We start from the raw sequence: 26715 nt of genomic DNA, 5'->3' as shown, positions 1-26715 counted from the left end.
GGGTTTACTACTATGCACTGCAGCGGCGCGTCTTACCTGAATCAATGATAACGCTACCACCACACCTAATAGAAGGTCATCACTCATCCTCGAGTGAAGCGATGGCCCACTTACAGTTTGCTCGGTGCTCTTTGCATGACGTCGGGACATACTTCTGTGTTGTGGGATAATGCCTGGTCTCGGTCCGCCATCCGTCCGGACCCACGTGTTGCGGTCCGAGGAACACGGAGAGCTTACGGCAACGACGGGGAAACAATGCGCTGTACTACATGTAAAATATGATGGAAAATTGGGCTTTGAATTCGTCTCCATAGCCGCTAGCCATGGAGAAATCTCCCAATATCGTCAAAATTTGTGAGGTAGGACCACGGGACGGCCTACAAAACATTCAGTCAACAATCCAAACGGATGTCAAACTAGATTTGATCACGCGCCTCCAAAAAGTGGGACTGACCACGATCGAATTAACATCAATCGTGTCGCCGCGGGCGATCCCTCAATTGGCGGATTGTCAGGATGTGCTTCGCGATACCCACGTCAAAGATTCGATTGCCGATTCAAGATTCCAACTTCCTGTACTCGTGCCGAATGTAAAGGGTCTGGAAATTGCACTTCAGCATCATGTTCGTGAGGTTGCTGTGTTTGTTAGTGCAACGGAGGGCTTTAGTCGGGCGAACATCAATTGCTCGGTTCAAGAGGGAATCGGCCGAGCGAAAGAAGTGATTTCGTTGGCGCTAAAGGCTGGCATTCAGGTGCGCGGGTACGTAATTTTGAGAAGGATCCTCGACGAGTATCCGTATGTACTGATTCTGCCAGATACGTCTCAGCCATTTTCGAGGACCCTTACACCGGCCCAACACCACAGTCCGCCGTCCTGCACGCAGTCCAGCAGTTACTACAGGCAGGCTGCTACGAAATCAGTCTAGGAGATACCCTCGGCGTAGGATCGCCATACAACGTGCGAAGCCTAATCACCTACCTGAAAAGTCATGCAATCCCCGTCGACCGGCTTGCCGGGCATTTCCACGATACATATGGGCAGGCAGTGGCGAATGTCTGGGAGGCATATCGTTGCGGCTTGACTACCTTTGACAGTAGTGTCGCGGGTCTCGGCGGGTGCCCTTTTGCGCCTGGTGCGAAGGGAAACGTCGCGACTGAGGATCTGGTGTATATGTTTCATAATGCGGGTATCAATACGGGTGTGGATATAGAGAAGCTTGTTGAGACAGGGAATTGGATATCGGGTCAGCTTGGAAAATCCAATTCTAGTCGAGCAGGGGTCGCGTTGGCAGTCAAGAACGGCGCAAAGCTTGACTCGAGGTCTGTGAAGCCGGAGACCTGTTCTAAGCAGGCCAACGATCCCCTCAAGTGGAAACTGCTGTCGGAATCAGAGGGCCTCCTCCTCCATCGCTCCGGCGTCAACCTCAAAATCACCTTGAACAGACCGAAGAACGGAAACGCTTTGACAGCAACCATGATTTCGCATCTGACAGCCACAATTACCGACGCGAGCACCAACCCAAAAATATCCCGCATCATTATAACGGCGAACGGGAAGTATTTCTGCACAGGGATGGACCTGGGAAAGAGTACGCCAGTCGCACAAGGTGGTGATGCGAGCAAAGCCCAATTTGAACGTCTGACAGGACTATTCGAAGCAATCGACGGTTCACCTAAGGTGACGATTGCCGCTATCAATGGACCTGCATTCGGTGGCGGTGTTGGCCTGGCGTTTGCGTGCGACATTCGTCTGGCGACAAGGTCCACGGCCATGACGCTCAGCGAAGTCAAGCTCGGTTTATGCCCAGCAACCATCTCCAAGTATGTAATCAGGGAATATGGGCTGCAGTTTGCAAGAGAGGCAATGCTGTCGGCAAGGCCAGTCAAGGCCGAGGAATTGTTGGCTCGTCGGACTTTTTGCGATGTTGCAAGTGATGCGAAACAGCTAACCGAGAAGCTGAGCGCGTTGTTGCAAAGGCTCAGAAGCGCGTCGCCGGAAGCCTCGAGGATGTCGAAAGAGCTGATTAGACTCGCCTGGGCGCATGGAGGGAGCGAAGAGCAGGCAATTGGTATCAGAGCGCTCTTTGATCAGATGATGCGGCCAGATTCTCCCGGGGGATTCGGCGTGAAGGAATTCCAAAGTGGGCGAAAGGTAGATTGGGATGCATACACATTGCGACAGGCGGAGGTGAAGGCGAAGCTCTAAATAGTAGAATGTAATTAAGCTGCCCCACATGCTTGACTCGATACGGGAGTGGATAGGCATTATTGAAGAATCATATTCCATAGAAGCAGCCGGAATGGCCTACTGTACACTAAAAACCCCGTAAAAGCTCCATCCGACGAAAAGCCAAACGAGCAAAGCCTAGCAAAGAGAAAAATGCAATTGCACACCGCGCGAAAGACAATAACGGCGTCATATAAAGATTTAAATGGTCAAAATATCTGTCAAGGTTTACAGAAGAATCATGCCAGCACCGACAAGTGTCGAGAAGGCAGTCACCATGCTGACGGCGACGGGGGCCATGGAGAAGCCGAAGGTGGCAGGGCGAACAGAGAAAGCAGCACCGGAGGAAGTGGCAGAGGAGCCGCTGGAGCCGGTACCAGTGGCAGCGACACCAGAGCCGGAGCCAGCGGTGGCAGTGCCGTCGGAGGTGTCACCACCGCCGCTCTGGGAGCCCTTGCCGCTGAAGCCAACACCCTTGCCAGCACCGTTCTTCAGGTAGTCCTTGGCCTTGTCGGGAATGGCGGGGAGGGAGTCACCATCGACGTCCCAGTTGGGAGCAGACTTGGAGGGGCAAGCGCTGGCACCACCAGTGGTGTTGTACTGGCCGTTGCCGCTAGGGTTGTCGGTCTTGTCGAAGGCAGACTTCAGAGCATCGTAGTCCTTGAGGGTGGAGACCTCATCACCGGAGATCTTAACCAGGCCGTAGTTGCTGCTCTCCTGGGAGTACTCGTAGACCAGACCACCAGAGTAGACACCAGTCATCTTGGTGGAGTACAGGGCGGAGACCTCCTCGAACTTGCGGGTGTTGGTGTTGCAGCCGTACTCGGAGAGGAACAGAGGGATACCGTAGCCAGTGAAGTTCTTAACCTTCTGGTCCCAGCCAGAGGTGGTGAAGGAGGAGGGGTCGCACCAGGAGTAGTCGTTGAAGGCGAAGAAGTCAGAGCGCTCGTCCTCGGTACCGCAGTTCATGTACTCGGCCATCTCGAGACGGTTGGTGTTGATATCGGCGGCGGAGTAACCGACGGGAACCTGACGGAGGTTACGCGACTTCAGGTAGGAGCGCAGGTCACGGGTGACGGCCTTGACGTAGGGAGCGGACTTGGAAGAGGGGCCGTCGTTGATGACCTCGTTACCGGAGAAGAAGGCCAGGGTGTTGTCGTAGGCGGCAAACTTCTCGACGGTGGCGAAGATGTACTGCAGGTAGTCGCTGTTGTAAGAGGTGTGGGGGTCCTTGCGGTTGAGCGAGTACTTGGGAGTGTTGACGTCGAGGACGAGGTAGATACCGGCCTCAGCCAGGGCGTTCATGCACTCGTCGTGGTCGGCAGAGTTGTCGACGGAGTAGACACGGATGGTGTTCAGGCCGAGGTCCTTGAACTTCTCGATGTCGCGCTTGCAGCCCTCGGCATCGGCGATGGGATCGGCGAGCTTGGAGGAACCGCCGGGCTGGTAGTCGACACCGCGGATGTAGAAACGCTCATCGCCCTGGAAGAAGGCGTTACCCTTCACGGTGATGGGGGTGATGTCGCTGTCGCGCTTCTGCTGAACACCAGCAGTCGAGGGAGCAGCCTGGACGAGCGAGGCGCCCAGCGAGAGGGCAGTAGCCAGCGAAACGAAGCTGGCCTTCATGATGATGGTTTGGTGTAAAGAGTGTCGGCGGTCGGAGACGATAGTTGGGAATTACAAGCGAGCGATAGAAATGAAAAAGAACACGACGAAAAGAACGAGGGATGGAGAATGAAGGGAAAGGGAAGAAGGGGGAGAATTGTTATGTAGCGGCCGGCGGTCGACCAGCCTTTGGGGGGTCTTGGCCCCAGACCGGCTAGCGACTCCACCTCGACCCTCTGGGAAGACCCTGAGACCCTGTCAGCGTCCACGCTGCCCTCAAATTATCCCCCGACTGGCCGGTCGCCCAGCGTAAGGGGGTCTCGTCGCCCCACCGACCCTGAAACTTGCGTCGTTCTGTGGCCAACCCCTATTCCCGTGAGTGTCTGTGGCTTCGTTCGACCCAAAACTGGCCCTGTGGTCGTCCACCGGAACTGAAACATCTATTTACAGCGTCGAGAAGGTGCCCTACCCAAGGATTGCAGTCCTCTGTGCCTGCCCGCCCGCCTCATGAGGCCAGAAATCAGTTCACCAGACTCCTGGGCTCTCGCGGTGCTCGCTTTCTCCTTTCCATCACTCCCTCATCCATCCCTTGCCCCTGTGCTGCGACAATCTGTCGATATTGGCTTGGCACCATGACGCGAAGTCTAGGCGGTGGAGATGGGCAGGTCGATCGTTCTCCCAAGGGCAACTTGGGCAAATTGCAAGCTGCTGCGCCTCAACGCACCATCTAGACCCTCGATGGCACTACCCAAGAACACTTGGACTATGTAAACTACTGGTTAGAACATCTGTCGATACAGATGTCTCATCGATTTCTTTGTCTTCGGCTCTTATCACATGTTGGCACTGCCACGGACCGGCTGGGCACCTACCAGGTACAGTACAAGGAGTCTGGGCCTCCACCATACCAAGATACTGCCAACCGCGTCCTGCTGAGTGGCTGTCGACGCTGTCTTACCTCAAACAGCGACAATCGAGTCGAAGAGAGATTGCCATTGGCGTACCCAGCTCCTCCGCGGGTACCATTGGCCAATCACCGTCATGGACGATCTATTCTTAGCGCCGCTTGGCGTAGGCAGAACATTTGATTTCATCATTCAACAGGGAACTGCATGCGATAGGTCCATTCGGTTCGAGCTGCAAACATTATGATCACTGAGCCAAGATAGAATCAGTTTTGCATCGGCCGGCCAATAATCGCTGGCTATCGGATTGACCTCATGCTGTCAATGTTCAGATCAATAAACAGTGTGCCTGTCACCGCCTTCGCTACCAGCGGAACACTCGGGTACCTGACCCATCACAGTGCCGAGCAGCATTTGGAGTAGGTATATATCCATATCGGAATAATATGGCAGCCCACTGGAGATTCTACCGGAGGTGCTGGGGGAAACTATCGCATTATCACCGAGTCCTCAAAGCTATTACCGGACCATTTATACCATAAAGCTCAGATCACACTATCTATGCACGACGATTCAGCCAAGCTCAAACGCTTATGAATATCAAAATGCGAGTTTTCCAATAGCATATGAATTGCCCGGTTTATATCACCGAGATTGAAAATCAAACAGCAGCGTTATGTACATTGATGATTAGTTGCATGTGTCCCTGGATATGGGAAATATCCTGGGAGCTGGAGACTCGATATGTACCGGAAATTCATCCGAAAGAATCGCTCACAGCGGGACCACGTAAATGTATTCTTAGAGACCCAACACATCGAGCAGCCCTTTCTCTTGAAGCTGTAGCTCCTTGGCCGTATGAACCCAAAGCTCAGCCCTCAATTCAGGCTCATTGCAGTGTCTCTTCGACGGAGCTACCCAAATCCGATTGAGATAGTGGCCTCCGCCTCGCCCGCCGGGCTGTCCAACACCCTGCGTTTGGGGGTCGGGCCCAAGCTCCGGGCTGGTGGCCGCGTTGGTGATGGCCAGGCTCCCTTGTTGCGGAGTAATAGCAATATGGCGGAGGAACAAATCCAGCAGCTTTCCCCCGGTCGCCTCGAGTGGTTTCCAGATACCCGAGGCGACAAAACCGGGGTGCACCCCGTTAATTGTGATGTGCTTATACTCCGGATGCTTAAGCAGACGGGTTTGCAGCTCCGCAACAAACATCTGGAAGAAGAGCTTATTGTTCTGGTATGGATTGCCCATCCACCCGGTGCCATCCGCAGCGCCATAGTCCTGGCCTGTCAGATCGAAAAAGCCGAGATGGTGGTAGCATGACGTCGTGCATACGATCCGAGGCTCGTCACTGCGTGCCAGGGAGGGTAGAAGTCGAAGTGTGATTAAAACATGCGCGAGGTAGTTAATCTGCCCCGATCAGTAATGCTCCTTTCGTTGTGTCGTCATGGGGAGACATGGAGGAGCAAACGAACCTGGTGGACCGGCTGGAATCCGTCTCCCGTCCTAGCTGTCAATGGCGCAATCGAGATGGCGGCATTATTGCAGAGAATATCAAGCGGCCGCTTCGTCGCGAGCCATCGCTCAGCAAACGCATCCACACTCTCCAGACTAGTCAAGTCGACGTCCCACCACTCAATGGTGGACGAGTGACCATGCGCAGTGGCGATATCCCTGCATTCTTTGACAGCAGCGGTGGGGTGGAGTTCCCACCCAGGGGGATCGCGACAGCCCATAATGAGGTTCGCTCCCCATCCTGCGAAAGACTTGGCTGCTTCCAAGCCAATCCCATTATTTGAGCCGGTGATGATGATCCATTTTCCCCGCAGGTCGGTGCCAGGGACATCTTTCTCGGTGAGAATTGTGGAGTTGACACCCCGCAAGGACTGGTAGACGTCGACCAGGTAGTTGAATAGGACGGCCATAGTGGTTTGTGGCTAGGGAAAAAAACTCCCTTCTGCACGGCGACGGGGTTCTGGAGAAATACATAAAGGCCACACGTCACGGCATCAGCTGTTCCGGGCGGTGCACACCAACACAAATCGACTGCGGCGACGGGCCGCCCCTGCGTCTTCCGGCCGTTCCCAGCGGACCGAACGCAGGCATCCCGGATTTGGAGCACCCGAGGAGTCCTCCAATCGGTACGAAAATAGATTGTCCTGAAAGAACTGGCGATGGATTCAGGGATATTATTGGCCTGCTCGCGGGGTAGGTCATGTAGCGATCAATATCGCGAGATATATACATATGCTGACACCCTTTCGTTCCAAGAACAATAATTGTGAAGCATCGATCTCAAAACATCTTTCATCAAGTAATGTCGGAAAATCGAATACACTGGATTCTGCTTATGCGCTTCAAAAGGGAAAATGAGATAGCCAAATAGCCAAAGCAGCACCGGTCCACCCAAAGAGATTGTGGTGGGCATCTACCAATAGAACAGGCGGATAGCACGAAACTTGCGAAAGCTGACATTCGTTAAGGGTGCACAATAGACGCGTAAAGAACAAATAATGAGGGGGCTTATATATATCCCACGCAGATCGGGCAGAAAGAACCAACGTCACATTTAAACTTGTCGTTCCAGATGGTCGTTTTCTGCCGTATACAAAAATAATCGGACCTAAACCCCGCCTTTACTCCGAATGCTGCTTCCCCAGACGATCGGTCTGGTGGAACCAATCGAGCAACCCCAACGAACCATAGTTCAAATTGAACTTCGCATGATGAAGATCATGCATCGCCGCCTTTCTGTGGAAAAAGTCGTAACCCGAATGAACAGTACTCGTCTCAAAGAGCTCGAAAGCAAGGAAACACCAAAATGTCAAGACATGGCTATCCAGCAACTGCGGAGGCAATGAGATCGGAAGTACATTCGCGAAGATCTGCTCAACCGGGTGTGCGTATTGCGCAGCCAAGGCCACCGGTGCCGTGAAGCGATGATGCTTTTTGTGGATCAGCTTGTAGAGGGGTTTCTCGTGCAAGACCCGATGGCTATAGTAGAACATCACTTCGCGCATGAGCAAACTGAGGACAAAGTCCCTAGCGAATTCCAGTGCGGTAGGGAGTGACTTCTCAATTCGATAGGCGGACTGCCCACCCAGGCGTGAGGTAATGTTGATGAGGCCAAGGTGCAGGACCGAAGAAAGAACCTGGTTCTGGAGAACAACCGAGAAACAGTGGATGATATCGCGGCGACTGGGCTGCCTGGGCGCTGGTTGGATCTTGTGCCTCTGACTGAAGGCCGGTGCGACAGCATCCAAAGACAAATAGGCAAGTGATGGGAACCAGAAAAAAATGAGCTGAACAAGCAGAGTGCCCACGAATTCAATCTGCGACGCTGAGTAGGTAGCCACGATGTTGGTCCAGAAAGTTATGACGGGCCACAGCAGCTGCGCGCTATAATCCTGCAGAGCCTCCATGTTGACAGTGACAGGTAGACGCAAAAATGAGACCAGAAATGGAGACAGGTGGATGCCAAGATGTGACTTTAAATGGAGATCAAACTGTAGCCCCGACATGACCGTCTTAGAGGTCGTCACATCTTAACCTCGTGGCTTCAGACCTCGGCCACCCCGGAAAACCTTTCTTTCCCGCACCCCTCGATCGATCTTCGGTGGATCTCGGCTAAGATCGCGCCATGTGAAGGTGTTCAGGCCGGCATTCAAGATTCTTCTGCTGACATACATTTGGCCAGAATCTGCCCAAACCCAGTGGTAGCATGGATGATCCAATCGATACAAGCTGAGTGGTTGGTTAACTAGTTAGTTAATTAGTTGTGTAGAGTTGTGGCATACTTTTCCAGGCACCATAAGGCGTCCAAGACTGGACCGGCCCGCGACCGGCGACACGCTTCACCGCAAGCGGCCCGACAATGGCCACGCGACGCTTTTAAATTCCTCGCGGGCTGACAACACGATAAAAAAAACTGGAAGACTAACCTCTGTGACTGATTCTCATCATCCAAATTCCGAAGCCAAGCATTCCAGTCTTCTGTTCGAGTTCGATCATGGTACGACGTTCTACCTTCGGATGTCCGCGGTGAACAGTGAGCATCAGCTTACCCTGGCAATGTACAACAGGCAAGTTATATCGAATACGGCCTATCCAGGCTATTCGCCAACGCCAAAGCCCTGACGCACGCCTCTTCACAAAGGGCGTCGCATTCGCGCAGCTTCCCAAGCCTAACATCATCCTCGAAAGCTCCGAAGGCCCGTCTGGGTCGCAATTACAAGTGGACCTATCTGCCGACGGAGTGGGTCGATTCCTGTCTCTGAGCTGGCCCGCCGCACCCCCAGAATCCAAGGAACTCCTGCTGCTCAGCGAAGACCCAGATGCGCCCCTGCTAAGTCCGATCATCCACGGCATCTACTACGGTATCCCTGCCTCCGTGGCCGGCGTGAGCAATGATGATTTTTTGGAGAGTGCAGTCGCTCACGCGCTGAAGGGTGGCTTCAAATATGGGAAGAATCGCCGTGGCAATATCTATATCCCCCCGCGTCCGCTTTTGGGACATGGGTCGCATAGGTATTTCTTTACCTTGGTTGCTCTTGGTCAGCCTCTTGATGTGAGCAAGCTGAGCCAGGTGCCTACCGACCAGGAGATTGCGACGGCCATTGAGGGCAATGTCGTCGGATGGGGAGAGTGGGTTGGCGTGTATGAGCGTAAATGGGAGTGAGCTGAAGTGAGGAGAGTGATTCAGCCCAATTATTATTACTTCTCTTTCACTGGTGGCACGAGATAGGCTTTTGGTGGCGTTCTTACATAGACAATACCCGTTTCTTTTTTTAATGCAATGAAAACCCCCCATCGGAAAAGCTGAAGATCATTAATAATCTACATACTACTAACTAACTAACTAGTTATTATGGGATGTTCCTAGGCTGATGTCTGCTGTTTGGATCGAAGCTTGCATCTGTATGGAGCACGCCTGATTTGATATAGCTGCATGGTCAGATGGATCATTTACGAGCACGCCCTGAGCAAGCCCCAAGGCAGAATCGTCATGCAGAATAGCACGAGCCCCCAGGACACCACAAATAGAATTGACATTTTGCTACACATTGCATTCGTTGATAAGGTAACTTGGGCCATCATAGCAATGATCGTATAGTGAAGCAGACTGCTTCATGTACCACGGCTCAGTGTATTTGTGGAATATGTTTATATGTTGAGATCTTCCATCCGAATCCCACATTCCACGTCACACTTACCCACCCCACGGAGTCGAGTGCACTCAACTATGTACATCTGTGACATGAGTTAAAAATTCAACCACGGTTACATCCCCGACGATTCACAGCTGCCTACTCTAGTGAACACCGCGACCCAATCATTTCAACTCCGCAGTGATAGATCATGGGATCCCCTCAAGATGGAATGAAATGCCGGTTCACATCAACGAACGTGTGCTCCGACTCCGATCAGCATGACTGCAATGAATCTGCAGGACAAGTCCAGATTCCAACGCCAACCGGCCCCCAAAAAGCACCTGGACCAGAATTCTCCACATGGTTGAGGTGTCAGCTGCAGGGTATTTTCGCGCCAACCCCACCACCCACGAACCCCTTGCGAGCAAACACAAGGCCGCAAAGTTTAATATACGAGTGGCAAAATAAGCATTGAGGGTAGCTCACATTAGATTGTAACAAGAGGCGCATCCCTTTCGAGATATATCGCATATGCAGGGACATTGGGCTCTATGTGGAAATGACAATTCCCAATCGGTCCCTCCCGAACCCCTGTCTTGTCACCCTTGGTACCTGCGCGTTAGCATGCTTTCGGCTTCACTAAGGCCGGACTAATGCAGCGGACTTTGGCGCAGGCCCTCGAGACAGGTTTTGGACGGACGATGGCCGTAATTGGTTGGAAGTGAAGGATCACATTTCAAGGGTTTGTTTATAAGAGAGGAATTTTCACCTATGTTGAAATGGGAGTGGACATTGGAAATTTCCCGCCGGTGCATGTTTGGTTTGCGAGATTTTTTTGGGATCGTCATGATTTGGTTCAAGTATTTGCTTCTCATTGCCTTTGGAGAAGTGGTTGTCGCCTCTCTGAGACATTATGGCCAGTGCCGGCCTGAGGAGACGACGGTACGCAAAGAATGGTAAGTTACACCCTCGTCCTACCCCCGTTGACCCAATTGCTCATCGTGGGTCATGAAGGGGGGAAATGTTACCCGCCGAGCGAACCAGCTACATCAAGGCTATCAAGTGCTTGACAAAAAAGCCTCCGAGACTTTCGACTGCCGAGTATCCTGGCGTCCGCAGCCGATTCGATGACTTTGCCGCGTGAGTCGAAGCTATCCGAGATCTACATGATATTCCGCTGACGATCTCTTTTTGACAGCACCCATATCAACCAAACCCTGAAAGTGCACTATAGTGGACTGTTCTTGCCCTGGCATCGCCGCTTCGTATGGCTGTGGGAGCAGGCACTCCGAGATGAGTGTGGATACATTGGATACCAACCGTGAGATTTCTTCGTTCAAACCTGGGATCAGGACGTATACTAATGGTCCACCCACGCAGATACTGGAACTGGCCTCTGTGGGCCGATGATCTCGAGAACAGCCCTCTTTTTGACTGCAGCGAGACGAGCCTCTCAGGTAACATGCTTGACGCCCTCCATGATTTCGGATCCAGGCTGATAACAGGTCCACAGGCAATGGAAAATTCAATCCCGATGAACAGCCGCTCACAGCGGGCAATATCACCATTCCAAGAGGATCCGGCGGAGGATGTGTGCCTCAAGGCTGCGGGGCCTTTGGAGAGGGCGATTTCGAAGTCCACCTGGGCCCCTTCTCTCGCCAAATCACCTCGTACACAGAAATCCCCGAGCCCCGATTCGCCTACAACCCACGATGCCTCATCCGCAGTCTCAACAACGTCGTTGCCGAGGATTATACCAACACCACGCTCATCAACGCCCTCATGGCATCCAAGGATATCGTCCAATTCCAGACCGTCATGGACCACTGGCCGGCCAGGCCGGAGGGCGTCCTCGGCCCGCACGGCGGAGGCCATTTCAGCCTCGGCGACTCGATGCAGGACCTGTTCGCGTCCCCGCAAGACCCAGCCTTTATGCTGCACCACTGCATGATCGATCGGTTGTGGGCGAAGTGGCAAGACGGCGACGAGCGGACCCGGAGATATGCGATTAATGGCACGTCGACCATCTTGAATCCGCCGTGGGCCCACAACGTTACGCTGGACACACTGATGGATTTTGGGGCCTTGGATCGTCCGCGAAGGATTGGTGAAGTCATGAGCCCCACCGGCAGGGGACTCTGTTATACATACACTTGAGGAGCATCTCCGCCACTGAGAAACGTCGATGGCTTTGCCATGGCGATGCACATAGAACACACGAATTGCAGATTAATATGAATCATCCTCTTCAGCCATTTGGCACGTAGGACATCCGGCAAGGTTTCGGTGAACTTGATCTCAGCCTGCTCTGTCGATCATTGAGTTTAATTTTGGGCAGCTGCTAGTCGGTCGATAGTCCCCTCGATCGCCGTTGCCAGTCGGGATGGATACGAACATTCGGCAGCCCGGCCGAACGCCTTAAAATAGGAGATCACTAGCTCTACCCATCGAGACCTCCTGAACCCCTATACCGCATGAGCTGGTGTATTTGTTTGTTTTTCTTTTTCACCGGCGTTGAGCCATGGTTGGCGGCAAGGCCCCTTTCGCGGGTGTTCCTTGGTACCTGCTGGTATCTTGCTGACGGTGCGACCGAACAAGCGAACAGGGATCGCACAATCGGCTGGATCGAGGCCGATGACAACACGACTCGTGCTATTTTGAGATTTTCAGTGAGACCGCACCAATCAAAAGTGGGGCTGCCAACTAGTCGTTGCCAGGCTTCCAGGCTGTGCACCGCATCCGGCATTCGGCGTGCGGGGACTGGTCGTATCCGCGTGTCTCAGTAGCTCAACAGGAGGACAGTTGGAGAGGGCGAGAGGACGATAAATAAGAGCGAGGTGTCGCAGGAAGTCGAGGTGTGTCGCTGCAGTGGAATGTGTCAGCGTCGATCCGATAGATTGCAGAACTTGGAAAGCGCCGCCGCGGGAGGAACGACCGGGACAAGAGGAACCAGTCAATCCGCCACAAGCTCACCACTATTTCCAGCCGGGTGGATCAAGCACAGCACCCTACTACTGTAGTAGGGTAGACTACTGGGAGAGCATCCGGCACGCTAGTTTAGTGCACTCCCAACAAGGCAGGTGTCGATCGCCTCTTTGTTCCTTCCTTGTTCGACAAACCTCAGGCCGCCGCATGTCGAGCTCCGCCTTTATAAAACTACTGTTACGCCGCACTTTCACATTCACTTTCTCTCCCAATTTCTTCCTTCCACCATACCGCCATCATGCCTCGTGTCAGCATTCTCCAGCTGCTCGTTCTCTCGCTGATGCTGCTGTCGCTCGTCTTCGCGACCGACCAGCCCGACGCTGCCCGTGAGTCTCACCAGGGTGTTGTGAGCACCGGCGAAGGACATACCAGCAATACCCTCCACGACGCCCTCCACGCTCTTTCCTCCAAGTTCCGCGACGGCATATTCGAAACTGACCTGACTGCTGCCGAAGCCCTGCAAGATGAAGACCAGACCATCGCCAATCTGGTGAAGCTCGTCAAGCGTCAGGACAATGCGACCACTACCGAGTCCACAGCTTCTACTCCGGCTCCCACTACTTCGTCCAGCAGCGAGGCTCCCACTACGTCCGAGGCGACCACCAGCTCCTCGTCCGAGCCCACTACCACCACGTCTACTACCTCGACTATTAGCACCACGGGCAGCTCAGCCCCCGCTACCACCGATAAGACGACCACCACTTCTGCGTCCACCCCGGCGGAGACCACAGATACCAGTTCCTCGTCTTCCTCGAGCTCCAGCTCCTCGAGCTCCTCGGTGCCGACCACTCTGACCACCACGAGCAGCAGCAGCTCATCTTCGTCTTCCTCGTCGACCAACACGATCACCAGCACCAGTGCCCCGGAGAGCTCCTCTACCTCCACCATCAAGCACACGACCACTCTGCCTAACGGTGAGGTGAGCACGCTCACCTCCACCACCGTGGTCAAGGTTCATCCTACCGGTTCGGCTACGGCCACCACTGGAGCCCACGCTGGTCTGCAGACTGGTGCAGCCGCCGTGGCTACGGTCGGCCTCACTCGTGAGGTGGTCGCCATTGTTGGCGGAGCGGTGGCTGTTGCCATGGCTCTGTGAGCACCTGTACCACTTTAAACTGTGGTTGCCGGATCTTCCCAATCCCATCGTCCTTAGCGCCAATTTCATCCTACATTCAGCATCTCAATTGCACTGCTAGTGTCAGATTCACGATCCTTACGACCGACTCATGCCTCTCCTTCTTTTCTGGCGTTTAGCATTACGATCTGCGAAGTTCGAATTTTTTTTGGTTTTTTGCCAACATTTTATGGGAATCAACATTTACAGCGCATATTTTTCTATTCTTTTGCGACTAGATAGGGTGAATGTATCTTAGTCCACGGTGCATAATGGAGTTTATCCCGGCCGGGATCGGCCTGCTTTTATCATTCATATGAAGTGGCTTTTCCAGTAAGGTACTAGTTATGTGATGCTTTCAATTGTTGTAATCGAGGTATATCTTCAAATAATGTAATGTACTGTAGTATGTAGCGTGACCAATGCCGAGCATCTGTGAGCCAATTAAAAGAAAAAAACAAAAAAGGATTGCGTCCAATATATATGAAATTCTCCCGGGGGACTCCATTCCATTAATCCCTGCCCCCATTGCCCCGAGGACGGCAATGTGGGTGACGGGGTTCCCGACCCTTCCCCAATCACCGACCGGTCGGCCCCTTCCAGCGTTCCTCGCTTGTCCAGTATCGCACCACGCTCTCCCACGCCGCGATATCGCCGTCACGTAGGAGGGCCGCCACATCCACGTTCAGCGGAGAGTCGGGCTGTGGGTCCGTGAGGAGCTGCTGGATGGCGGTGAGGGTGGACGAGAGCGTGTAGACGGGACTCCAGTGCTCGGTTGTCAGGAGGGTCAGGCAGATTTCGCCGGTGGTAAAGGAGATGTTGGGGTGCGAAATGCGCGTCGTAAAGTGGATGGTGGGCGGGGCGAGGGGATAGTTGGGGGGAATTGCGATGCGGAGGTGCCACAGCCCGCCTGTTTGTGTCATTCATTAGCCAGAGTCCTTGTAGTAGGTATTAGACGCGCAGAGGGGAAAGTTAAGGGATTGAGAGTCGAGCAGGAGTACGTACCCTCATACGGAGAACCATCCACGCCCTTGAGGACCGCCTCCCACCGCAGTAAGTCCTCCTCATCCACAGGACCGAGGTGCAACAATGCCTCATTCGGTGACTTGGAGTAGTCCTTCAGCTCCCGCAGAAGCCGCTGCGTCGTCTGCCCAGACGGAGCCGCCATGGTGGAATGTTTCTGCACAGAGGAATGTGGAAGAGGTGGTGGAGATTGCGACGGGCAGGTCCTCGGGAGTTGGAGGTCGGCGGGATCGTCGCCGAGGCTGGGGAAACTTGCCCCATCGCCATCCACGGATCCCCGTCCACATGTGAAATTCGCTGGGTCCATCCATTTCTGTTCCTGTCATCATCTCGTCGCCATGCGTACCTCGCGCGCTTCCAAGGAGACCGCCAAGGTCTTGCAGGCGCTGTCGCCTCCAGCGCGTCGCTCAACGCGCAGTGCTGCGCTCAATACCAACGCGCTGCGGAGTTTCGCATTCAATGGCGATGGCACGGTCAAGACGGAGCCCATTTCAACGATTGCACGATTGCCACCCGGAAGCGACGATGAGTCCTCCCTCTCTTCAGCCGATACTGCCGATATTGAAGATCTCGTCGAGCCCCCTACGAAACGCCAAAAACGCAACGCGAGCCCGCCGCCAGCCCGAACTCGCACAACCCGGAAACCACGCGACCCGCCCGTGAAAAAAGAGACTGCCGTTAAGCAAGGGCCTGTGGTGAAAAACGAGCCTCTCGTAAAGGAGGAAGAGGGCGCTAAGAGCACGCCAAAGAAGGCTCGCCGTATGCCAGCACGGAAAACCCGAGACGCCGATGGGACGGTTGTGGTAGAGCCGCCCTCGAATTGGGAGACAATGTACAACACAGTCAAGAAAATGCGCGAGGACAACCCGACGGCGCCCGTGGATACCATGGGCTGCGCGGAGCTGTATTGGCGGGCGTCATCGCCCAAAGACCGTCGTTTCCAAACTCTGGTTGCGTTGATGCTTTCTTCACAAACCAAGGATACCGTCACGGCCGTTGCGATGCAACGACTCCACACAGAGCTTGGGGAGCAGACAACTGAGACTGAGGGTGAGGTCAAGCTGGAAGACGAAGTCAAGTTCGAACTTGAAGATGACGAGGCAAAACCTCAGCCTGCAAAGGACAGCACACTAAATCTGGAAAACATTCTCGCCGTCTCACCCACTCGACTCAACGAATTGATTGAAAAAGTCGGCTTCCACAACAACAAGACTAAGTACATCAAATCGGCGGCGCAAATTCTTCGCGATCAGCATGACGGCGACATCCCATCCACCCCAGAGGGACTCATGGCGCTACCCGGCGTGGGTCCTAAAATGGCCTACCTCTGCATGAGTGCCGCATGGGGCAAACACGAGGGAATCGGGGTCGACGTCCATGTCCACCGGATCACAAATCTGTGGGGCTGGAATAAAACCAAGACGCCAGAGGAAACTCGCATGGCGCTTCAGTCGTGGCTGCCGCGTGATAAGTGGCATGAAATTAACAAATTGCTTGTTGGTCTAGGGCAGACGGTCTGCTTGCCGGTCAAGAGGAGATGCGGCGAGTGCTATCTGGCTGGGACGAAGCTCTGCAAGAGCGAGATCAAAGGTCTCTCCCCTGTGAAGAATGACGTGAAGAGCTCTGATGAGGAGCCGAAGATTAAGATTGAGTCTGTATGATGAAAACTGGGCGTTGGCTTGCCATGGCCTTGGATATATACGATGTATAGCTTTCGGTATCTGTATAAATGATGATTCGTATTATTTATCTCATACTTATGTCCTAAATTCCGGCTGTGTTGGTTATGCCTCGATATATAGGATGACTAAAAGTGGAACCGATGGAGTCACGGCCATTGATTCCCATGCGGGACCTCGACAGCTTTGATCGCCCCGCGACTCCCACTACACGACCTCACAGTGGGCCTTGAGCATTCGCTGCCAGTACGATGAGTATATGATTGAGATGAACAACCGGCGCATCTGAAACATCTCCGTCTGTTCATATCACCCACCAGGGCACCGCAAAATGGCCGCGCCAGTCCCAATCCCCGTCCCCGCCTTCGCCGAAGCCCAGATCCAGCTCCTCCTTCGCGAACACGAGGCCGATGTCGCTTCCTCCGCCCTCGCAAACACAGCGGCATCTGTGTCGCCAGCTACACGCCGAGCTCTACAAGCTACGGGTCACGCCTTGACGGGCCTCCGCCTCTCGCAGTGCCGCACTGGCCTCGGAGGACGTGTCGTCGGCGAGTTCGTTGCTGACCCCGCGGTCTCGTCGGGCAAGTCCCAAGATGAGAACTCAGAGCGTAGCTCAGATGGGCTGGGATCGCATGGGATTCGGGTTGGCGATGTTGTTCGCGTGAGCGATGTTTCTGCAGGGTCGGGGAAGAAGGCCGGTGGAAAAGATAAAGGCAAGGATGGAAAAGACCAGAAAGAGAAGGGCGGCCCTGAAGGTGTCGTCGTGCGCGTCAGTGAGAAGTCTATCCGCATTGCCTTTGGGCAACAAGGGAAAGGTGGTGGGCCCTCGAAGGAGGAGGATGAAGCTATTGAGGAATTATGGGAGAAAAAGCTTTGGGCGTATGTGTCTCCCAGGTCCTGCACAGTGTCTCGCTCTTCTAACCCTTTCGCAGTATGAAATTAGCCAACGATGTGACGCACAGACGGTACGCTCTTTCAACACTAAGTTAAGAGCAATACTGATTAGTGTATGCAGAATGAAGCAAACCATGGAGAAAATGGCAAAATTCCCCCAGATTCGCTTTCGCATTTTATGCGGGTTGCCTTTGGTCATACAACACCTCTATCACCAGACTACGAGGCCGCGGGTCCCATTGAATTCGGAGATCCCACATTGAACGACTCCCAAAAAGAGGCCATCCGTTACGCTTTAGCCACCAAAGACATCGCCCTGATTCACGGTCCACCAGGGACGGGAAAGACACATACCTTGATCGAGCTTATCATGCAGCTAGTCCAGCGCAAGAAGCGGATCCTAGTCTGTGGGCCCTCCAATGTCTCGGTTGATAATATTGTGGAGCGACTGGCTCGAAAAAAGATCCCAGTTGTACGAATCGGCCATCCAGCCCGACTCCTACCGTCCGTCTTGGACCACTCCCTCGAAGTTTTGACCCATACATCAGACCCTGGGCTCATCGTCAAAGATATCCGTAAGGAAATCGACGAAAAGCAGGCCAGCATCCGGAAAACACGCACAGGACGGGAAAGACGGGCGATCTACGACGACTTGAAACAACTCCGCAAGGAATTCCGTGATCGGGAGGCGAGATGTGTGAACGAGCTAGTGGGGGGCAGCAGTGTCGTTCTGGCAACCCTGCACGGCGCAGGCGGGAGCCAGGTCACGAACCAAAAATTCGACATCGTGATCATCGACGAAGCGAGTCAAGCGCTCGAAGCCCAGTGTTGGATCCCGCTGATGTCTGCTGAAAAAGTAGTCCTCGCCGGTGATCACCTCCAACTACCCCCAACTGTGAAATCCGCCAACCTTAAATCAAAGGATAAGGTTGGAAAGGGAAATACCGAGAAGAAATATGAAACCTCCGCTGAAGCCAAAGAGATCCTGAAGAGTGCTTCGCTCGAACGAACCCTGTTCGATCGGCTCTTGTCACTGCACGGCCCAGGGATTAAACGGATGTTGACTACTCAATATCGTATGCACGAGAAGATCATGCGTTTCCCGTCGGACGAGCTCTACGAGTCGAAACTGATAGCGGCCGACTCGGTCAAAGCCCGAGTCCTGAGCGATCTAGGCGATGAAGTCGAGTCCACGGACAATACAATAGAGCCTTTGGTCTTTATAGACACGCAAGGTGGGGACTTTCCCGAAAGGGCAGAAGATACAGAAGTCGACCAGAAGGCTGTGGGCATGGAGAGTCGAAGCAACGAGATGGAGGCGATGGTGGTTGCACGACATGTTGACGAACTAGTCGATGCCGGGGTCAAAACCGAGGACATTGCTGTGGTTACGCCTTACAATGGTCAAAAAGCCATTCTTTCCAAGATGCTTAGAGAGAAATACCCCGATCTGGAAATTGGGAGTATTGACGGGTTCCAAGGTCGAGAGAAGGAGGCCGTGGTGGTTAGTCTCGTCCGCAGCAACGAAAAGCATGAAGTGGGATTCCTTGGCGAGAAACGCCGACTCAATGGTAAGTCTGCCCCTCGTGAATCCTGAGTCATTCAAAATCTCTCGTGCAGAGCAGCAACTAATGCGGGGTCTTCTAGTGGCCATGACCCGGCCCAAGCGGCATCTTTGTGTGGTTGGCGATTCCGACACCATCAACCGGTAGGTCCCTGTCCCTTTCTGCTGCACCGAGTGCCACAAAAACCGAGGTTAATCTATATTTGTTTCTCCTGCAGGGGTAGCAGCTTTCTCAAACACTGGATGGACTATCTGGAGGAGAATGCCGATCTACGCTTTCCCGACGCGGGCGACTTGCTGTAGGGTAGCCTCCTTGCTGGCTACATCTCGGCCTTGCAAGGGCCTCGTCGCAGCTCTCCAGCAGAGCAGCAGATCAATTGAGCAAGTGCTGCATGCTGAGCCTACCGAAACCAACACACCTGTAGCAACGCAGATGTCCAACCGAGCCGACTCCGTGTGCAGTTCGTATCGCATACAACCGGAGCACGAAGTACCGTCCTCGGTGGGCCAAGATTAATTCTCGCCATTAAGGTATGCGTAGCAGAATTGTGCCGGCGAATGCCCCACTTAGATATGGCTGGACGGTACCTTCTAAGGCTAGAGATCAGGCCGTTCCTAGATTTGGGCCTGGATCCCCTCGATACTTCATTCTGGCCCGACACCCGTGCATCGAGCCGTGTCTGCGAGACACGCAGGCGGTGAGAAGGAGGACGTTTCAAAACACGCAGACCTCCACTGCGATCCGCTGGCAGATCGCGGAGGCGTCGGAGATACGTTACTGGAAGTAGTGCAGCGTGAGGGGCTGATCGGCCTTGACGATGGAAGGCTGTAGCCGACCAACGAGCAATGAAAATGTGGACGAATTGGCATGACAAGATTCGCAATGCCCAAAGTCTGACAGCATCGTACGGAGTGCAGCCTGATATCAACGACCCCAAAAAACTGATTTGTGCCACGGTAGTCGGGCGTCTCGTCTCACCTGCCCCCCCGTGCGACGAGGCTTCAACCGTTTACAGGCCAGTCTTCAGCGTTCGATCGCGGTCAGTGCGCGGCTGAGATTCCTGCGATCAACAGGGCGGCCATGTGGTGTTTCAGAGCGGACAAGCAGCTGCCTCGTTCGCGATGACGAGGGGGCGAACAAAGCTAAGTTCTTTGGGTAGCCTAAGGTCGGTCAGAGCCCACCCCCTTCCCCATGCAGGCCCTTCCTTTGGGGACGTTCGCCACATTCTGGATGCACCTGGAAGCAGTCCGTAACGGCCAGTCTTTCTCGGAGCTCCACTTGGTTCGGCTCATGGATCCATCGCGGCATTCGTTTGAAATGAGGGGCCACCGTTCGGGCGCGGTCTGATTCGGCCCCCCTTTTTTTCCTTTCTTTTTTTTGGCTGCAAGTTTAGGGTTGGCTCTCCGGTTTGAAGGTTGGAAGTGGACGCCACTAAGGTGTAGCGTCTTTTAGGTACTATCCCCAACGAGCGTCCGGGACCCTCGTAGCACGGCGAAAAATCGTCACTGGCACAAGCGTAGTTAGGCAGGAGTTTAGCAGAAGCCTTCCTCCACTTGGTCGGTCTTGGACTGAATCTTGCCGACTGGAACAGGTCGGACGTGCCACCAGAAGCGGTGCTCGCGAGATGCGACTGGAACCAAGTCGGGTGTGGCGTGCAGAAAGAAGCAAGTCCCATGGGGAGGCGGTAGCTCGTTCTCCTAATCTCCCAAACTGCACCCGCACGAGCTTCCCTCCTCCCTCTCTCTTTGTCTTCCTACACTCATTCCTTTGCGGTTGTGGCCACTCTCGTCCAACTTTTTACCTTTCAATTCACCCCTTTTCGCCTTTGTTTACTTTTGCCCTATTCCGACTTGGTACCTTCGATCGCATCCGTGGTTCATCCGTAGTTCATTCCCGAGACTGGCAAACGCCGCAGGAACGGGAACTGTGCATTGCAACTATGATCCTCCAGATATCTTCAAGTGCGGTGTGTTGCTAGGGTTTCGTTTGCACTGGCTCGAGTGAGGGGCAGAAGTGCTAATTATTGTTGGACAGCTCTTTTCGATCGACTTGCGATTCGACTGAACTGCTCAGTCCCCTAGCTGTGATTCGAATCGTTCGGTCGCTGCGCGGTTGACTCTTTATACCCCGTTCCTTCGTTTCTTGACACTCGCTCAATCTACTCATTCCACCGTTCACACTTTCCTTTACATTTTTCTTTCTGTGACGACCTGATACCCACGTGCCGCGACGAATATTCCCTTCTGATGATCCTCGTGGATTACTGAACCCATCTTGACGAATATCGTTGATCGTCTGCCTTCACCATGTCGAGACCGACCACGAGATCGATCGCTAGCGCCGGCAGCGAGTCCGTCGGAAGTCACCGACAACGATCGTCGTCTGTTGCGCGGGGCGAACGCTCCGCTTCGAACCCTGCTTCTTTTTCGATGGAGACGAACCACTATGATACCGCCCTTCCTCCGATCAACTTTCATCACGCCCCCGTTGCACATCGCCGGACGGGAAGTACTTTGAAGACTGTCATGCGGAAGATTTTCAACCGGAAGAGACAGAGCCAGACAGATGGCGTCGAGGAGAGCCCGATTGAGTCCTACTACTCGTCTGTCCCCGCACGTTCATCGGGACCGGTCGAAGGCAGATCATTCCTGGCGGTTCCGACGCCCTCAGATTCCAAACGGAGTAGTCCACTCTCAGAGGAGAACCTGCAGCTTGCGGACTACCACCTTTCACCGACCGCACTGAGCCATACATCTTTACCCTCACCTGGGGTGGTGTCTCGGAGAAGACGCGCAACGCTTCCGAGTGTGATCTTCTCGGACGACGAGTCTCATTATGCTTGCGCATCGAGCGCAATTTCAGACCCCTATGAAGATCGACCGCACATAACCGATCAACAAAGAACCCGCAACATGCTTCAAGATCGACGAAGGTCAAGGAGTACAGATGCACTTCGGGAAATGGTCGGTGAACGACCAATATCGGCTGCGGCCTGGCCCCAACGCTCGACATCCGTCCCGCACTCGGCCCCTAATTCCAAGTCCCCTCCGCTGCTGGAAGAGAGCTCTGCCAGCGACCGCTCTGCGAGACCATCCACGGGAACTACTGTGACAAGTGTCTCGCGCGCGTCTGCGACGCCATCGCTCGTGGGATCGGATCACCACCCCGAGCCCATGAGTCCGTTCCCACCGAATATGAGCAACCTCGTTCATACCATGCAACGAGACGACGGTTTGACTGTGGAACAGCGGTTGAATACAATTGAAGTAAAGATGATCGATCTGGAGTTTGCCATTGCCCGCATGCAGTCCAGCTCAGCCAACTCAAATGACAATTCCGCTACTGAACGGCCATCTCGAAAGCAGGCCCCCTCAAGCGAATCCGTCACGCCACAGATGCGCAACAAGACATCTGCATTCTTGGGTACAGCTGACCGCGACGAGTCTCCCAGCCCACTGGCGGATCTCCCAACAGTGCGTCCAAGCAGCATGAGCACCATCCGCCCAGACACCATGAACTCCCGCACACTCCGCCCCACCCCGTCCGCAACATCATTATCCGATTTCAACGGTGTCTCCATTGAGAAATTCAGCACCCTGGTGGCTCTCCTTCGTCGCGAACAGACGGCTCGCCGGAATCTTGAAAGCCAGGTTGCTACTCTTCGCGATGACCTGCGACATCTCCAGCGCGCGGCCTTGCATTCTATGGAGCTCGGGACAATGTATCCAATTCACAGTGTCGACTCGCAGGAATTCCTTCGATTCCGCCGTGCCTTGGACGACTCCGATACCTCGCCGATTCAAGAGGTCGATGAGAAGCACATTGCTTACGACAATGCCTCGGACTGGGACCCCCATGGTCATCATGATAGTCCCTTTACTCCTCCCAAATGGGAGCATGGGCAGCGGACAGTAGCCCCGCCGATGATCTAGTTTTCTCAATCTGACCGCTGTGGCGATATTGTACGATTTATTTCTCGGGTTTCCTTTAGCATTTCGTTGTGTCGGCAACCGCATGCCCAGGCCGATGCCTGTAGGTGCTGGATCGATCTTCTCAATTCGGTATCTTGATTATTTGGTGCTATTACGGCATCCAAATTTTACTCATGCTCATAAAGATTTGCCAACATGAACAATACCCGAATTTGTTCGATGAATCAACTGGCATAAACACATCGGACCAAGATACTCCACTCTGGCTTCGAAAACGAATAGCCAGCGCATTTCACAGAGAATGAAATGGCTCCAATGACTTGGATTTCCTTCCATGTACGCGACGGGATCGCGATTATCTCTTTCAATGATGACCAGTTTGTCATAATACCATTCTGCACAGAAGATTCCCCTCCCGCGTTCGTTAAAGTAGGAGTATTTTCTTGTAGACTTTGTCCTACCATGATGCTACCCGGGGCGCAGGGATGATCATAGCTGGATGCATAAACGGCCCGCTTGTTCCTCGTACTTTGTACTTTTACCAACGGGTATATTTGTTTTCCTTCGGATTCCCCACGGGCCACCTAATACCCCGCATTAATTTCGCCAGCCAACTCAGCGTGATAATTATCGACATCTTCAATTAACCAAGTCGAATAGCCAATATATAGTGCTCCCCCGCGGGTCAGTCGCAATGGGGAGTGTCGCGAAAGACTTCACCGTCACAATCATCGGCGGCGGGATAGGCGGTTTAGTGCTAGCCGCTGGCCTCCTCCGCCGCGATGTCAAAGTCCGCATCTACGAAGCAGCCTCTGCATTTGCAGAGATCGGTCTGGGGCTGTCCATTGGCCCCGCCGCACACCGAGCAATGCCGTTGATTGATCCTCGCATTCGGGAAATCTACGACTCGCTCGTCACCACGCATGCCGACAGTCCGGGCTACGAGAGATTCAAACAGACTTGGTTTGAGATCATTTGGGCTAGCGGAAAACAAGAAGGGGAGCTCTTGATGGATCTCAAGGCACTCCCGTCAGGTCAGACGACGCTTCGGAGAGCGGATTTCCTGGATGCGTTGGTTAGCTTAATCCCGCCCGGGATTGTGCAGTTCGGCAAGCGGTTGGATTCATTGACCGAGTCCGATGAAGGCGTGATGCTGCGGTTTGATGATGGGAGTACAGCTCATGCCGATGTGGTGGTTGGCTGCGATGGGATCAAGTCCAAGGTGAAGGAGTCCATGTTGCCGGAAGAAGCACAGTTTGCCCAACCACGATATAGCGGGATATATGGGTACCGCGCTGTGCTCGATATGGAGGATATGGTGAAAGCGGTCGGTGACCAGCGCGCCAAGGTGTCCACAATGTATATTGGAGATGGGGCGTATGGCATTTCATACCCCATCATGCGGGCGAAGAAGGTCAATGTGGGATTATATGTGTTGGATGAGAATTGGGACTGCGATACTTGGGTTCGGCCTGCCAATCGAGAGGATATGGTACGAGATGCGAGTAATATGGGGAGATTTGTGAGGTCTCTAGTTGAGGTAAGCTTGCTACCTAAAAGGAAGAGAATTCTCGTTGTGGCGAACCATGGCTCATGCTAAAGTGTGAACAGTATATGCCCGATGCCTCGCGTTGGGCAATCTTTGAGCACCCGCACATCTCAACATTTTATCGATCGCGAGTGGCAATTCTCGGGGACGCAGCACACGCGTCGACTCCCCATCAAGGCGCTGGTGCTGGCCAAGCAATTGAAGATGCCCATGTACTCGCCGAGCTCCTCGGCGACGCTAGAGTTCAGATGGCGCAAGATGTTGTAGCTGCTTTCAAGGCGTATGATGAGATTCGCCGGCCGCGAAGCCAACGCGTTGTCACGAGTAGTAAGGAGAATGCGTATTTACTTTGTCTGTGCCTGGATGGTGTGAGGGATAATGAGACTAAGTTGAAGGAAACGTTCCAAGAGCGCTTAAGGTGGCTGTGGGATCTGGACGTGGAAGATCAAGTTCAGCGGGCGAGGGGGAGGATGGTTGAATATTTGCATGAAAACGATGCTACAAGGTGATAGTGATCAGAAATAAATACTTGTAAATTAAATTTTACTGGATATCACAATTTGGAAAAGCAGATTACTTCTGGCGGATGTGCAACGCGTTGATCAGATCGACTACTCAAGTACCTCAAATCGAATACTGAGACATGCTGAGTTGGAGCCTAGGCTTTGACTAAAATTGGAGGGGTAGCCTCGCCAGCCCCACACGATGCAGGCTTGTATTGTGAGGCAGCCAAGGTGCGGAGCAACACCTCCATGCATTCGGAGGATCGGCAATCCGAGTCGTCGCCTCCCCAGCTATTTTGCCTCGGTCCATTCTTCTCTTTTCAAAATAATACCGAGAGCAAAGCGGCCACTGTCTACAACGACGCATAATCAAACTTGGCATTCACCTCCAAAGACAGCTGGAAACACTCGCAATGGGAAACATCGACATCTCCGACGACACACTTGCAAAGGTGGCAGGCAACGTCGTTTTGATAACCGGTAGGGTTTCCCATCACCTTCACGACTACGCTTTAACTGACTTTATCTTTCAGGCGGATCTTCTGGAATCGGCAGAGCCACGGCCCAACTATGCCTCGACCTAGGTGCAGCAGTTGTTATCGGGGATTTGACGCCTCCCAACCCAGAGCTTACTGTTCGAGACGCCGAAAAGCTCAAATTCATCGAGGTTAATGTCACCGAGTGGACAAGCATCCGCTCGATGTTCGAACAAGCGAACAAATGGTTCGGCCGCATCGACTCTGTATTCGCATGCGCGGGGGTTTCTCCTACAACCGACTTTCTCGATATCACCTTGGACGAATCTGGACAACTGGCCCCGCCCAATCTCCGAACCATGGATATCAACCTCCTAGGACCAATATATACCACTAGATTGGCAGCCGCATATATGAGTGAACTAGCGAGTCAACGTCCTCAGGGATCAGGTGGAAGTATTGTGCTCGCGGCCTCTGCGAGCTCGTTCCAGAATTTCTCTGCGGGGGACTATACCGTTACAAAACACGGGGTCTTGGGGATGATCCGGGGTATGGGCTCGAAGCTTGAAGCAAAAGGTATCCGATTAAATGCAATTGCGCCGTCGTGGACAGCGACCGGGATCGTTCCTGCGGAGTTAATTCAGTCCTTGGGTGCCACTGTTCAGAGCCCCGAGGCCGTAGCTCGGAGCGTCGTGTTGCTGTTTGCCGACCCGGCCCGGAATAGCGAGGTGATATACAGTTGGGAAGGGAAGTTTAGAGAAGTCAATAAGGGTGAGGGTGGGCTGTTGGCCAGTGCAAATGCGATCCTGGATAATGCGGACAACGAAGAGCGCGTGATGTTGAAGCTCAGAGAGGCTCAGCATTAGCATGCATGAGATAGGTACATATTTCCGAGCCAATGTCGTTGAGTAGTGTCTCAGGCGAATGAAAATCACGTCGAAAATCAAAAATTGGGCCATGCACTTGCACTGCACGCTGTAAGGTGCGCTCATCATGCATGGGAGTGCATAGGATCTCTCGGCTTCCCCTCTCTTTGCCAGGTTCTCCACAATGGGGCTAACTACATGACTCAGGTTAGCCGGGGTGGGCATAAATATGCCTCGGATGTCCA

At 53.6% G+C, this 26715-nt stretch overlaps 13 protein-coding genes across 13 annotated transcripts; 9 read left to right on the top strand and 4 right to left on the bottom strand.

Annotated features, from left to right (window-relative positions):
• Positions 1-323: 323 nt before the first annotated feature.
• Positions 324-2206, top strand: N7532_004462 (aldolase; the record flags this gene model as incomplete). Its single annotated transcript, XM_056616956.1, has 2 exons — positions 324-760; positions 817-2206. The coding sequence occupies 2 exons, from the start codon at positions 324-326 to the stop codon at positions 2204-2206; spliced, it is 1827 nt and encodes a 608-aa protein (XP_056477313.1).
• Positions 2207-2455: 249 nt separating this feature from the next.
• On the bottom strand, positions 2456-3853 carry gel1 (1,3-beta-glucanosyltransferase gel1; the record flags this gene model as incomplete). Its single annotated transcript, XM_056616955.1, has 1 exon — positions 2456-3853. The coding sequence occupies one exon, from the start codon at positions 3851-3853 to the stop codon at positions 2456-2458; it is 1398 nt and encodes a 465-aa protein (XP_056477312.1).
• Positions 3854-5538: 1685 nt separating this feature from the next.
• N7532_004460 (uncharacterized protein) lies at positions 5539-6659 on the bottom strand (the record flags this gene model as incomplete). The annotated part of the gene is made up of 2 exons (XM_056616954.1): positions 5539-6144; positions 6210-6659. The coding sequence occupies 2 exons, from the start codon at positions 6657-6659 to the stop codon at positions 5539-5541; spliced, it is 1056 nt and encodes a 351-aa protein (XP_056477311.1).
• A 711-nt stretch (positions 6660-7370) lies between these two features.
• Positions 7371-8156, bottom strand: N7532_004459 (sterol desaturase family protein; the record flags this gene model as incomplete). The annotated part of the gene is made up of 1 exon (XM_056616953.1): positions 7371-8156. The coding sequence occupies one exon, from the start codon at positions 8154-8156 to the stop codon at positions 7371-7373; it is 786 nt and encodes a 261-aa protein (XP_056477310.1).
• A 587-nt stretch (positions 8157-8743) lies between these two features.
• N7532_004458 (YbhB/YbcL family Raf kinase inhibitor-like protein) lies at positions 8744-9412 on the top strand (the record flags this gene model as incomplete). The annotated part of the gene is made up of 2 exons (XM_056616952.1): positions 8744-8746; positions 8846-9412. The coding sequence occupies 2 exons, from the start codon at positions 8744-8746 to the stop codon at positions 9410-9412; spliced, it is 570 nt and encodes a 189-aa protein (XP_056477309.1).
• A 1243-nt stretch (positions 9413-10655) lies between these two features.
• On the top strand, positions 10656-12041 carry N7532_004457 (tyrosinase family protein; the record flags this gene model as incomplete). The annotated part of the gene is made up of 5 exons (XM_056616951.1): positions 10656-10840; positions 10899-11024; positions 11083-11205; positions 11265-11341; positions 11398-12041. 5 exons carry the CDS (start codon positions 10656-10658, stop codon positions 12039-12041), a joined length of 1155 nt encoding a protein of 384 aa, XP_056477308.1.
• A 1066-nt stretch (positions 12042-13107) lies between these two features.
• N7532_004456 (putative GPI anchored cell wall protein (Dan4)) lies at positions 13108-13965 on the top strand (the record flags this gene model as incomplete). The annotated part of the gene is made up of 1 exon (XM_056616950.1): positions 13108-13965. One exon carries the CDS (start codon positions 13108-13110, stop codon positions 13963-13965), a length of 858 nt encoding a protein of 285 aa, XP_056477307.1.
• Positions 13966-14561: 596 nt separating this feature from the next.
• On the bottom strand, positions 14562-15151 carry pex4 (putative ubiquitin conjugating enzyme (UbcJ); the record flags this gene model as incomplete). The annotated part of the gene is made up of 2 exons (XM_056616949.1): positions 14562-14893; positions 14989-15151. 2 exons carry the CDS (start codon positions 15149-15151, stop codon positions 14562-14564), a joined length of 495 nt encoding a protein of 164 aa, XP_056477306.1.
• Positions 15152-15344: 193 nt separating this feature from the next.
• N7532_004454 (endonuclease III domain-containing protein) lies at positions 15345-16667 on the top strand (the record flags this gene model as incomplete). The annotated part of the gene is made up of 1 exon (XM_056616948.1): positions 15345-16667. The coding sequence occupies one exon, from the start codon at positions 15345-15347 to the stop codon at positions 16665-16667; it is 1323 nt and encodes a 440-aa protein (XP_056477305.1).
• Positions 16668-17016: 349 nt separating this feature from the next.
• Positions 17017-19446, top strand: N7532_004453 (putative DNA helicase; the record flags this gene model as incomplete). Its single annotated transcript, XM_056616947.1, has 5 exons — positions 17017-17568; positions 17618-17650; positions 17701-19150; positions 19227-19287; positions 19362-19446. The coding sequence occupies 5 exons, from the start codon at positions 17017-17019 to the stop codon at positions 19444-19446; spliced, it is 2181 nt and encodes a 726-aa protein (XP_056477304.1).
• A 2004-nt stretch (positions 19447-21450) lies between these two features.
• N7532_004452 (uncharacterized protein) lies at positions 21451-23076 on the top strand (the record flags this gene model as incomplete). Its single annotated transcript, XM_056616946.1, has 1 exon — positions 21451-23076. The coding sequence occupies one exon, from the start codon at positions 21451-21453 to the stop codon at positions 23074-23076; it is 1626 nt and encodes a 541-aa protein (XP_056477303.1).
• Positions 23077-23737: 661 nt separating this feature from the next.
• Positions 23738-25134, top strand: N7532_004451 (uncharacterized protein; the record flags this gene model as incomplete). The annotated part of the gene is made up of 2 exons (XM_056616945.1): positions 23738-24616; positions 24688-25134. Coding segments are annotated over 2 exons (1326 nt in total), but the record flags the coding sequence as incomplete, so codon positions are not given.
• Positions 25135-25541: 407 nt separating this feature from the next.
• N7532_004450 (uncharacterized protein) lies at positions 25542-26470 on the top strand (the record flags this gene model as incomplete). The annotated part of the gene is made up of 2 exons (XM_056616944.1): positions 25542-25608; positions 25662-26470. 2 exons carry the CDS (start codon positions 25542-25544, stop codon positions 26468-26470), a joined length of 876 nt encoding a protein of 291 aa, XP_056477301.1.
• Between the last annotated feature and the right edge of the window lie 245 nt (positions 26471-26715).

Source organism: Penicillium argentinense, assembly GCF_028826775.1.
Source record: "Penicillium argentinense strain IBT 30761 chromosome Unknown utg000004l_segment0_segment0, whole genome shotgun sequence".
Classification (NCBI taxonomy): domain Eukaryota; kingdom Fungi; phylum Ascomycota; class Eurotiomycetes; order Eurotiales; family Aspergillaceae; genus Penicillium; species Penicillium argentinense.
Note: the sequence above shows the minus strand (reverse complement) of the source record. Positions and strands in the feature narration are given on the sequence as shown.